This window comes from Bombyx mandarina, chromosome A1 (genome assembly GCF_030267445.1).
Source record: "Bombyx mandarina strain Sakado chromosome A1, ASM3026744v2".
Lineage (NCBI taxonomy): Eukaryota > Metazoa > Arthropoda > Insecta > Lepidoptera > Bombycidae > Bombyx > Bombyx mandarina.
Window position 1 is genome coordinate 19167389 of NC_143234.1, and position 13717 is coordinate 19181105.

The 13717-nt window shown below is 34.2% G+C and overlaps 1 protein-coding gene across 5 annotated transcripts in view; it reads right to left on the bottom strand.

Annotated features, from left to right (window-relative positions):
- Nucleotides 1–552: 552 nt before the first annotated feature.
- Nucleotides 553–13717, bottom strand: part of LOC114242725 (synaptotagmin-10) — a 126230-nt gene continuing 113065 nt past the window's right edge. For 2 of the 5 annotated variants that reach the window (XM_028173988.2, XM_028173986.2), the window contains exons 8-11: nucleotides 12657–12777; nucleotides 6531–6702; nucleotides 5411–5611; nucleotides 3136–3273 (exon numbers count right to left, since the gene is read on the bottom strand). In XM_028173988.2, coding sequence (XP_028029789.2) covers nucleotides 3270–3273; nucleotides 5411–5611; nucleotides 6531–6702; nucleotides 12657–12777 — 498 coding nt within the window. In that variant the 3' untranslated portion in view covers nucleotides 3136–3269. Of the gene's footprint in view, nucleotides 3274–5406; nucleotides 5612–6530; nucleotides 6703–12656; nucleotides 12778–13717 lie in introns of those variants that run through there. The other 3 variants (XM_089739310.1, XM_089739308.1, XM_089739309.1) reach the window with 2 other exon arrangements.

Genomic DNA, 13717 nt, shown 5'->3' on the forward strand with positions numbered 1-13717 from the left:
AGATTAAATAAAATATTGTTTCAGGGGTTATGATTAGAGACAAAAGTCACAAGAAAGTTTTTTAAATGTATATGAACAAACTCATGGTCCCTCTGATGCTGAGTGGCTGCCGGAGCCCATGGACCACAAAACGTGAAATCCAACACCCATCTTGTCAAACTCAAGACGGACTCTTTCCTAAATCAAATTCCAATTCAAATCAAATCATACTAAATTTACAAGACGTTATTGCTTCGGTACATACAGATTGGACTATAATAGTGTCAAGAATTTACGAACCAAGAGCGCGCTAAGGACTTCTTTAAATTCTCTTCAATTACTATATGAAAAAAAAATAGTATTACGAATGAGTATAAAATAGAAAATAAATGAATTTGAATTGTTTTATCGACATGTTGTTCTTTGAATTTGATTGAACAAATTCTCAGTATTCTTTCGATTTAATTGCAGTTCTTGACTTGACTTACTCTTTGGAAGTGATGTAATGACATATTTGTCTTAGAATAAAATGTTAAGAAAACAAAAAGGAAAGATAAATTAAAAGTCTTTCGATTATTTTTTTCAAAATTTCAACATTTTATTCATAAACCAGTACAAGTACTACATACATACAATTAGTTAAATCTAAACAGTTACAGTATAAAGACTTAAATAGATAATTAGTACGACAAAATATTTCATTTTAATCTCATACAAAAATAGCTATCCGTCCAAACCTCTCGGAGATTCCGAAGATGAAATTACAGATTACCTTCACAAGAACATTTTTTAAATGACTTCAAGTTTACAATAAAATTATTAGTTAAAGAAATCCCACCAGGAAGCACATAGAGTCTGAATGTTGGAGGTATTTTTCGCAATACTAAACTACTAATGAAAATTATATAAGTTTTTAAATTACAATGACGCTGTAGACTCAATAAACCATTATGATAAAAATTCTCACAATATTTTGGGCTGAACAAATAAAGCGGTTATTGACGAATCTGTGTTTCATTGATTCTAGAGAGTAATATAAGCAAAAAGATTATCCCGACAAAATGCAAGGTATTTTTAATTTATGATTTATTAATTGAAAATTTTACACAGGCAAAAGCGCAGGGTATGTGTAATCATTGATATTTTGAAAAAAAAATGATTGGATCATAGTTTTACTCTAATTAATATTATTTATTTTGAAAAAAAAAAAGATTTTGTTAATGGTGTTAGGAATTCGTCATCTTTGACACAATTTAAATCATTCAATGGAGTTTTCAGTAGAAAAGTTTACATCAATCTTACATTTAAAAATATTAATATACTAAACATAAACATTATTGATACACATCGAAAATAGTACCAACAGCGATAATATATCTTAATATCGAGTTATAACATTTTTACCAGTAATTATAAAGAATTTATTTATCAAAACATATAGTGCGATGTAATTAATATTAGTATTTTTAGGGAAAACAATGTTAATCTTAATAAAATTCAATCATTATAACCAACTTTTTAGTGGACAATAAATATTATTTAAAAAAAGGATCTTAAAAAAATAAGGAAAACAATTAGGTTCTTTTGACAATGACAATGGCAACAATATCACCGATTGTCATTTATATACTTAAATTAACATAATTTTACACAACACTAATTAAAAAAAAAATCCAATATCATTAAGGAAAGAATCTAACCACAAATCTAACAGTAGTAACAGTTTTGGGGTTTTCTTTTTGACAACCTGCCATTACCATATTAATATAGTAATTTCATATAGTATAGATCAGATGCGATATGTTTTAATAATGATATTTTGTATGCGTCAATATTAATATAGAATTGACAATAGATTTATCTTTTTCGAATTGAAATTTAACTCAAACAAATAACTCATTTTCTTATTTTCCACAATTTACGTTCAGAAACCTTCAGTATTATATTTATTTATCTCAAAGTCTTTTCTATATTTTAAACACGATTTAAAGCTCCATTTACACTTTACAAAGATTTGTGTAACAAAAACGGTCTTCGAAGTTGTGTCATAATTTTCATCTCATTTAAAATATCTTTTCTAATCTTTCTACTTTATTGTCCTCTGATCAAATGTTTTCAACATTACTTAAAATAAAAAATTTATAAACCAACACAGTTTCTCAATCATATTGAAATTGTAACAATCTTATATGAGATTATTTATTTTTTTAAATACAGGCTTACAATGTTAATATTGTAAAATTTTATATACAAGAAATAGTATAAAGTCACGGGTGATTTTGTACAATAACTTTCAGGTGAAATGGATCCCAGAAGCTGCAATCATAATGTTCATACTACGGAAGAATACATAAATCTATATTGCATTTGAAACATTAACGTCGAAAACATTAATACCATTTTTAGTTTTTAATACAGTTGAATGAAACTAATATACTTGAAAAAAGATCACACTCATGACCTACTTGATTTTCCAATTTTGAGATTAGCAGAACCTAAAGACATCATTACCTTGAGGTCTAAGTCTTAACTATACAGTACAGCAGGTGCAATCCCTCCTAACCACAACGCATTACTGCTTCGCGGCAGAAATAGACAGAGTACTCACCTGTACAAGCTCAGAAGAGGTACTGCCGCCATTAAAATACCTTTCGTCTTTATTCGGATTAAAGAAGACATTCATAGCACATAATTACGAATTAGTCGAATTGGACCACATTAGCTACTGGAATGCATTACTAAGTAAGTTTTGTTCAGGAAAATGCGACCTAGAAATTTCCACAAGAACATATCATATAAGTCAGGGGCTTGTTGTAGAAATGTATGATTTTCTTTTAATTAACATGCGTCACAACAATCTAGCAATGTACGCAACCAGAATTAGTACCATATTTATAAAAGACATCCGAATATCAGGGAAAATTATTCAGAGAATACAATTATACATAATTCAATATTCCTAACAATCAGGACTGAAGATATTCGAAAAGAAGTTACAATCCTAAAACGGCAATAAAACAGTTACACATATTATTACGCTACAATTAAAACAAATATTAATTATCTTTTTCTACTTTAACACATTCCTAGTTCCTAGACTACTTTGGAACAACTTAACGTCGCTTCTAATGTTTTCATCTACGGTAAATGGACAAACAGTCATTTCATGTAATCAATGTTTACTATATAAAGATTTTGGCATCGTGAGATTTTGCCATTTTAACCAATTAAGCCCGCGTATTTGTCTGCCAACTGACGACTTGCCTATCAACCACCATCGCTTGATCTCTTCATCTGTGAAGAAAAAAATTAATGGAGAATGTATAACACTTAGAAAGAATCCAGACAATCTCTATATATAAAAATGAATTGCTGTTCGTTAGTCTCGCTAAAACTCGAGGACGGCTGAACCGATTTGGCTAATTTTGGTCTTGAATTATTTGTGGAAGTCCAGAGAAGGTTTAAAAGGTAGATAAATATAAAAATGCTCGGAATTAAATAAAATAACAATTTTGTTTTTCCTTTGAAGTGTCCCCCCGTCGGACGGATTCCTTTTGTTTGTTTTAAGTTTATTTTATACAAATGTTTAGGTCTGCTATTTATCGATTGAGGCACTACGAAGTCTGCCGGGTCAGCTAGTTGAATAAATAAAAGCTATACGTATTTATTTAGAATGTTTTTGAATTGTGGATTGATCGATTTCCCTTCTATATTTACTAAAATCATATTGTGAACTTAAGCATAGTAAATGCTATTAGTATTTGAGTGCGTACGCAAAATGTTCTAAGTAAATAAAACAGTGATTTTAAAATTAACGATACTATTTTCACTGTATCAAAAAAATTACGTTCATAAAAATCTCTAAAACAAAATTCGCTTATAAAAGTTCGATCAAAGCTTATGAGCGTGAGCGGACTCTTTGAACTCTAAAACAATTGTTTTCATTCAAAGCTACAAAGCAGCTTAGCAGAATAAAAATCAATCGTTCTCGTGAAAAGCACATTTTCATACGATGCAAAAGTATTTGCTTTATTGATGATAGCTTTCTATATAATTTAACTTAAAGTATTCAACGTGGTTTTAATCTCAAATAATATTAATACATATTTAGATATATTTTGTTTTACACATTCATCCGGCTCCAAATTAGGATGCCTTGTGTTGTGGGAACCAGAAACTGATTTGACACATCCTTAATTATTTTTTTAATACATTTAGTTTTTTTCTTTTTTTTATTGCTAGATGGGTGGACGAGCTCACAGCCCACCTGGTGTTAAGTGGTTACTGGAGCCCATAGACATCTACGACGTAAATGCGCCACCCACCTTGAGATATAAGTTCTAAGATCTCAAGTATAGTTACAACGGCTGTCCCACCCTTCAAACCGAAACGCATTACTGCTTCACGGCAGAAATAGGCAGGGCGGTGGTACCTACCCGCGCGGACTCACAAGAGGTCCTACCACCAGCGGTCTATGTGTGTTTTTAATTAACAATATGAGTTTCACTTATTATAAAATTAACGTACAGATTTCGCTGCTTGTTCAATAACATAGACAGGTGGAATTCGAAGTTCCCTCGAACTGCAGAAAGGATTACCGATCCCTAATTACTTCAAAAAGTGAATGCCGGGTACCCTAACCGGGAAAAACCGTCTATAGGGACTCCTGCCTATTTCTGCCGTAAAACACGTCGTAACGTAATATTTTTATGATTTATGTCTTAGTATGATGGCTATACAGTGTCTAATGTCTACGTGATGGCGATTATTATTATTATTCATATAAATAGCTGCTTCTTTGCATTCAATTTTTTTTTTAAATCCATGTGAATAAAATAAAGTTGATAACTTTGTAAAGTAGTTTTTTTTATGAATAAAATCATAATAAGAGAAATGTGTACCCGAATAATTATTTTCTTTATACCTCGAGAATAGAAGAAAATTAATGTTTTTATAAGGAACTTCCTATCCGGTGTCCCAGGACACCACACATCTTTTTTTCAATGTATTTTAAAAACATCTGTCTCGTGCCTCAAACCGGTTTGATGCAGTGTTATGTTACATTTTACTGTCGATCGGTGCAGCCCTAACATAATTACAATTAGGGTCGCCACTATAACAATTTAGGGAAAAAGAACCTAATTGAGGAAACAATACTGCTACTACAATAAAAATTGGTAGTAATTGCATGCAAATTTGAGATGGTTGATTTAGGACACAATGCCTAATCTGCATATCAAGAAATGGGCTTAAAGAGGAATGCAATCATTCAATTAAATTAAGATAGTCTAATCAAGAATTAAGAGATGCTCTATCCCTTTTTGACAAAGAGAACTAATTTATAATATATATACAGCCGACACATATAATTAGTAAGCGTTCCTATTCTAGATGAATCATTAACCTAAAATTCTAACGATTTAATTCTTACCTTCCATTTAAACAGCTCAGACCGGCATTTTGATCATTTTTGTTTGGTTGGGAGACGTTAGTTGGTAGACTTTTGTTTAGAGGATACCACTGGGCGACCGGCTTGCGGGGGTTGTCGAGCATCTCCAGCCAATGGTCATGGCCGATTCCAATCAAAGACGACCCGATAGCCGTGCATCCGATCAATTCGTTGGGGCTGAGTCTGTGAGACAATCCGTCTATTTTATTAAGTTTCATTAAGGATTTTTCTATTGCAGGACAATATAACAAGTTCTTTTGTTGCCTCATGAGCAGAAACATGTATGTAGTTTCTAAACTAATAATGATAATAATCTTCTTTTTTTAACTAAGATTCTTTAGTTAGAATTACAGCACACAACACAATAAAAAGTGTTATACTGTCATCGATTCTTGATATATGTATATGCAAATTTTAAAATCGATCGAACATCTTTAATATCGTGAAAAGAACATGGAAATATTCATTACATAAATAGGTACAGATTAATTTAATAAACACATGATAGACATGGTTATTTAATGCCATATATAGGTACCACTACCCTGCTTATTTCTGCCGTGAAGCAATAATGCGTTTCGGCTTGAAGGGTGAGGCAGCCGTTGTACTGTTAAAAGTGAGACCTTACAACTTAAGTCTCAAGGTGGGTGGCGACATTTACGTTATAGATGTCTATGGGCTCCGGTAACCACTAAACACCAGTTGGGCCGTGAGCTTGGCCACCCATCTAAGCAATAAAAAAAAGTAAACTTTAAAATGAAACTTTTATTACATCGTCTCAAACTTTTTCGTCTGTGTGTTGCATGTCGCGTGACGGTCGGCCGCAGAGTAGGGATAAAGTAAAAGGCGCTCGTTAGAGCAGCCAAGGCCAATATGGCGGCGCCTATAGTTCGCAGCAGCTGACCGTGTACAGTATAGACTATTACTCATTTGTGCCAGTGCTCCACGCTATTTTGTTTGTTTTTGTCAGTTTTTAATGTAAATGTTGTTTGACAGAGTTAAATGTCTTTAATGTGAAAAAAAGTTTCACTTTTACCGTGGTTTTATAAAACCACACAATCCATTTTTTTGTTTTGGTTCCTTCTGGACAATTTGCTCTTACCTATCATAGTCGATAACTTTTACGAGCAGAGTCACGTCGAAAACGTTCTCAGACGGTAGATCAAAGACGAGAGCTTCATTATACACCGGGCACAGGGTATTCTTCTTAACTGTGGTCTTCTTCTTTTTAATGCGCTTGTTCTGACAAATTAGGCAGATCTTCACGTATGGATCTATTTTCGAAAAAAAAAGAGTTTAGATTCAAATATAAATGTAAAATATATCTAAAAAGTAGATGTGGCCTAAGGGATAATACCCTGATTATTCCCGCAGGCGGGTACCAATTTTTCTAATGAAATACGTACTTAAAAAAATGTTCACAATTGACTTCCACGGTGAGAATAAGATCGTGTAATAAAAATCAAACCCGCAAAATTACAATTTGCATAATTACTGGTGGAAGGACCTCTTGTGAGTCCGCGCGGGTAGGTACCACCACCCTGCCTATTTCTGCCGTGAAGCAGTAATGCGTTTCAGTTTGAAGGGCAGGGCAGCCATTGTAACTTTTATTGCTTGTATTGGTGGACAAGCTAACCGCTCACCTGGTGTTAAGTTGTTACTGGAGCCCATAGACATCTACAACGTAAATGCGCCACCCACCTTGAGATATAAGTTCTAAGGTCTCTGTGTAGTTACAACGGCTGCCCCACCCTTCAAACCGAAGCACATTCCTGCTTCACGACAGAAATAGGCAGCGTGGTGGTACCTACCCGTGCGGATTCAAGAGGTCCTACCTCCTTTAGCGTTTATGAATTTTGAGAAGCCTTGTTTTTCCCACCTGCCCTTGAGAGACATCGATAAAGTTTCTTCCCTAATTAAAGCCTTAAAAGGTACAAACTCATTCGGAAACTCAACATGCTCTACCCATAAATAATTCAAATATGTGCATTTCAAGGGAGATCAAACAATCTTCCGCGATTCTTAATAACTTCCTTATTACCCTTTACGTTCACCTTGTTACCGTTACATAATTTATATTACCGATAAATTACAAACATTTTCTCGTACGTTGATATGTAAATGCTACTCTCTAAATTACAAATGGTTATAGAGATCGAGCATCTGTTTCTTACCGGAACATTTATTTTGTCTTTATAGGCGAAAACGTACCGATAAAATCACAAAAACAAGTTTACTTGTAAAAAAGGATAGTCTAAGTGGTCATATTATGAGCGATATTTTGCGATAGGCCTGGCACTGCCCCTGGCTTTGCTAAAGTCCATGGGCGACGATAAGCACTCACCATCAGGTGAACCGCATGCTCGTCTGCCTCCATGGGCAAAAAAATATAATGCCAGTCTGTCAAACATTACACAACATATTGCATTCACGGAGCATACCGTTCAAATCTATTAGTAGTAGTATTGTTACGCCGGTAAGAGTAAGGCCATCTATCGACGAATAGCCGAAACGAATATCAAATGATCTAGTAACATCTAAAACACTCGAGAAGTACAACGCCATCTATTGTCAGATAGCGGAAACACACCTCGAAAATACTCGACTTGTGAGGAATGTTCTCGATAAATCTAGGGATGTGGTATCGGCTATAAAAGCTTGAAACGATGGCACGCAGTCAGTCAGTAATTAATTGGAACTACTCGAAGCGAAACAGCGAACGGATCGCCTGAAGCGAAGCGGAAGAAGCGAATTGAGAATTTTAAAGTGTTTGTGAAGTGTTTTAAGTGTTCTAAGTGCAAATACAGTTTTAAGTTGTACTTTGGTGGAACTTTTTATTTATCCCGAACCCCAGCGTGCAACAGTATTCTTGTACAAATATGTTTCTTAAAATTATTACCCCTGCCTATACACTGTTAGCCTAAGGAACTCTTCCAGCTATGCGCGGACGTGTGGATAAAACAATACTACAATACAATAATGGCTAATGTGAAAAATAAAAGAGATAAATACGATTGTACAAATACGAATCAAAGAATGTTTTCTTCTGTATTTGTTAACAGATTTTCTTTTCTTATTTTGTTTAGTTGTTATTAGCGAGCCACAATCTTGAATTTTTTTAATAATTTTTTTTTTCTCCGTAATGCCAATAACGAAAGAAACAAAAAGAGCACATACATTGGATCGAAATCTTGAAGTGCCAGTTATTTAGGTCGAATTTCGATTATCAGATCAGCACTAGTTTACTTAACGCGCCGATTCATTGAAAATAAGAAATTAGGCCACAAAATAACCACTCTTGATACAAAGTGGAACATTGTTGAGGTCACCGACATCTTTCATTCGGCTGCCTGATGTTTTTATGGGACAAAGATCAGAGCAGGTTCTGCACCTGTTGTTGGAATGAAAAATAATGAAATAAATAAATAAGTTTTGCACGAAATTTGACTGGAAACTATCATTTAAACGAACTCTCAACTTTCAAAATACCGAGCTCATTCAAAAGCAAATAGTGTATTGACTTCAAAGGTTACACTGTCGTCAATCTTGATGATAACCGATCTATGTTTGAAGCTAGCATTAGAAGAACAAACAATACTACAAACTGTGATAATAATTGAGAAATTTATTACATAAAACAGTATTTGTGGTTTTATATCTTCGTCCGAGATCGTGCCTTTATGAAGAAAATTCTTCGTGCAGTTTTGTTAGTTTTCCAAAGAAAATCATTCTTAATTTAATTTTTAACAAATAAGTTTAATTAATGGCTTTGTTGTTTTTTATTTTCATATAATCAAAACAGCAACGAAATGCGAAAACGAACCTACAGCTGCTGAAAACTGTATCCGTATCGGTCCTATCGTTTTATTTGTTATTCAAACAATATTAATAAATGAAATTAAATTAATACCAATATCTTTTGCAAACAATATGTATGTAGCTTGAACCCATCAGCATTGTCTGTTGAGAGACATCTCAATGAGATCGTAGGCTCATTCTTATTCTGTACCTTAATGACAGAGAAGAACTTCTACAGAAAAATATCACAACAATACATCTTAATTCCCGCAACAATAAAACTCCATTATCGATTTTACTTATAAATCTATCTTTCTCGTGTACTCTGGAAGATTAATAAGTGCGAGCAGGTCAGAACGACAAGTTTGATCATGAGTGATGAAGGGCATACGTGACCAACTCGAACTGAACGTACTTAGGAATACTTCGAATTATGTTTGTTTTGATTATGATTTATCTTTGAAAACGAGGCACGGGTACTGAAAAGTTCAGATTGATTCTGTCACATCAGACCTTCAGTCGAGCTGGGGAAACGGCTGTGATAGTTAAATAGATTATTGCGCTAACATAGAACATTCTAGTATGTCGGAGTGAAAATTATCTGACGTAACGCATTAACACTTTTGAGAATAACTTGTGCATTTATGAAATTACATTGTGGAATATAAATAATATATTATAAATAGTATATAGATAGAATTATAAATACTAGTGGTCCCGCAGTAGTCGAAATTCGACTATAATTAATTGGAATTGTAAGCTTGTACACTATTATGATTGTATTTTATACTTCTATAATCACAAATTTCGCCAAGACTACACTATAAAAAATATTGATAAAGACAAACAATATTTAATCTATTCTCAATTTGACCACAGACGTCAAGAACAAAAGTTTGACAGTAAATAGTATGGAAGCGTGTGTGCGTCAAATACATGGTATGTAGTGTGTGTAATGTTTTCTTTATTGATTTAATGTATCTATTATGCATTATTTATAAAAAATATTAGCATTGTGCACTTCTTCTCTGTATTCCCTATAAGTGTGGAAAATTTCATACTCCTCCGTCCGCGCAATATTCGTAAAAAGGGATACAAAGTTTTTGCTTCACGTATTAATATATAGATTGTTTAATTAATGTAAAGATCACACTCTCCGCTGGATTATAAGGATCGTTTGACTGTATTTTTAATTTACTTGAACACGTGAATGTCACATAATTTGAGATGAAATCTCAATCGTTTCATTTAACGACTAATTCACCTTTCAAACATTTTTACGGCAACATAAAACACGGGTCAATAGTCCGTCGATCTCAAAATACGTCACAGGTGAATTAATGTCCTTGTACCACGACATACCACCTTACTACTTACTACCTTAATACCATACTATTTGAGGTTTTTTATTTTGTTTTTTGCCCTTGTAGATAGACGAGCATACGGCTCACCTGATGGTAAATGGTTACCGTCACTCATGGACGGCAGTAATACCAGGGGCAGAGCGAAGCCGTAGCCTAAAATGACGAACCAAATAACAAACAGTGGCATACAATTTTGCATCTCCATGCGCCAATTACGTACCATAACAATACTAGAGAATAACCGAGCTTTTCTCGGTATTTTTCTTATTTTGATAAATTGGGTTTTTTAGAAACTATATTTAAATACAAATTACATATTGATATTATATTATTTGCTATTTTCATTCAATAAAAAAAAAGTTTATGCTCATGTTAATTATCGATAAAGTTGATTATTGAAAACACGAATAAAACAACATTTTCTGAAAATAAATTGTAGCTAGATCGATTGATTTATCGCTCTCGAAATCCCCTGTATACTAAATAATATAAAAATCGTTGGAGCCGTTACCGAGATTCAGATTATATATATATATACAGTCAAACCTGGATAAGTGAGAACTGGATAAGTGAGAAAACTCTATAAGTGAGAGTAATAGCCAGGACCCGTCATTTTTAGCTCCTAAAACCTCTATTAGCGAGAAACAGAAACCTCTGTAAGAGAGAGTCGTTTTTGCCTCATGGACCTCCGTGAGTGAGACTGCTACTTATCTATACCTCTATAAGCGACAGTTGAGCTTTATTTATTTATATTATTTAGGAGGAACAAATGACAAAACAAATTACAAATTTAACATCTGCTATTTTATGACCCATTCTTAACTTTCGTGGAACTTCTTAACATTGTTTTTGTATTGTTTTCTCGTCAATATTGAACCTTAAATTGAAATTAAGTGGAACTAAATAACGTTGTTATTTATTCGATTTCTTTTCGATTGGAGCCTCTGGGTCTGCGGAGGGACTTCGGTTCCCTCTGTATTTTGTACCGTATGTTCCATGGGGAGTGCTCTGAGGAATTGTTCGAGATGATACCAGCATCTCGTTTTTACCATCGCACCGCCCGCCACCGGAGTAGAGTTCATCCATACTACCTGGAGCCACTGCGGTCATCCACAGTGCGTTTCCAGAGATCTTTTTTGCCACGTACCATCCGGCTATGGAATGAGCTCCCCTCCACGGTGTTTCCCGAGCGCTATGACATGTCCTTCTTCAAACGAGGCTTATGGAGAGTATTAAGCGGTAGGCAGCGGCTTGGCTCTGCCCCTGGCATTGCTGAAGTCCATGGGCGACGGTAACCACTCACCATCAGGTGGGCCGTATGCCCGTCTGCCTACAAAGGCAATAAAAAAAAAAAAAAAAAATGGACCCGTGTGTCTGTGTACCGTCCTCTTTGTCGGACTTACTCAGTTTATTGTTAATCAATTGCGAAGGAAAGTTCTGTTCTGCATCATGTTAAAACGGAAAATCAAAGTACTGCCATTAAGTGATAAACTTAAAATAGTGAATGCGTTTGAATCCGGGAAATCGCGAAATTAAATTCAGAGGGTGCATTAACGAGAAACTCGGGTTAGTGAGAAACCTCTATAAGCGAGAATGAGATTGTGCTCCCTTGAACTCTCGCTTATCCAGGTTTGACTGTATATATATTTATATACAAGAACTAGATGATGACCGAGCATCACCCATTTTTTTTTTTGATAAAGCCATCTTGTTGTGTCTTTACAGCGGTTAGTTGCCCTGAATTAAGAAAAATAGTATTATTATTCGCCAATAGTTGTCGGGAAGAGTTGATTATTGAAAACACGAATAAAACAACATTTTCTGAAAATAAATCGTAGCTAGATCGATTTATCGCCCCCGAAATCCCCTGTATACTAAATTTTATGAAAATCGTTGGAGCCGTTACCGAGTTTCAGATTATACACATATATATTAATATACAAGAATTGCTCGTTTAAAGGTATGAGATAAAGTTCGTTAAACGAAAGTTTTGAACAACGGTTTCGCTGTATGCCATTACTGATGTCAATTAACAAGACCTTAAATGAAAAATTATAAAGCTTTACCGGAAGATCCATTAATATCCATCGCCTTCAGATTCCTGCCTTTGATGACGGTGACAGTTAGACGACCAGCAGTGGGCAAGTAGCACAAGGACAGCATTAGTTCACCAAGATCCTTCTTCTCCTGTGAACAAAAGATATAAAAAAAACGTCTCAAATAACTGATTTATACAATTTCGTCTTATCTTTCACATATTTTCCTAGAGTCCCAGACTTACCAGTAAACCTAATCCCTAAGATTTGGTTACAGTATATCATATGAAAATTAATCAATATATCTGAATGAATGAATGAATAGGACGGGACTCTAACATTTGTCGGGCATGCCACCGTCGAGGTTAGTCTATTAGACATAAATTATTATTGTTTCTTTCTGGCTGTTCTCGTTTTGCTAATGCAGGCGATTACTTGCATGGACAGGACATAACCAAGTCGCTAGGATTATACATCAACTCATCTTGCTCTCATATGATATGGTTTTCTTGTACCTTTTCCTTACCTTTCTTTTATAATATGGTTAATAAATCGTAATAATACTACTGGCGTATCTTTTTCGGAATTTCCGTAGATGAAAAACTGTATAAAAAAGATCACTTTTAGCAATAAGACAGCCTATTGTAGAAATCATACTTTAAGCAGGTAGGTCGACTTAGTTTCAAATTTAATTATTTCTTTGTTGTTGTCTTCTTTCTTTCTCTCTCTCTCTCTGTTTGGGCGCTGTCTTTGGTGTCCTATTAATGCATATATGGCTTAATGATCTCACGACCTATCTGGTGGTAAATGGACAAAAGAGTCTATATTTTTTCTCGACCAACCACGTCACGGTCCCCAAAATCGTTACGAATACACGCAGCATCTCATCTATTAGGCCGTGGACATTTCTTCGCTTTAAGCTGATATGCCTAAATAATTCTCAACCTTCAGTAGAAAATGGTTTTTGAGGTTTTTTTTTTATCTTTCAGTGAGAACGTCATATACACATGTATGGTCCAATGGCTATATACTAAATATACCACATTGTATTTGAGATAGCTTAGTGTTATAGTTAGAAGCGTATTTGATGT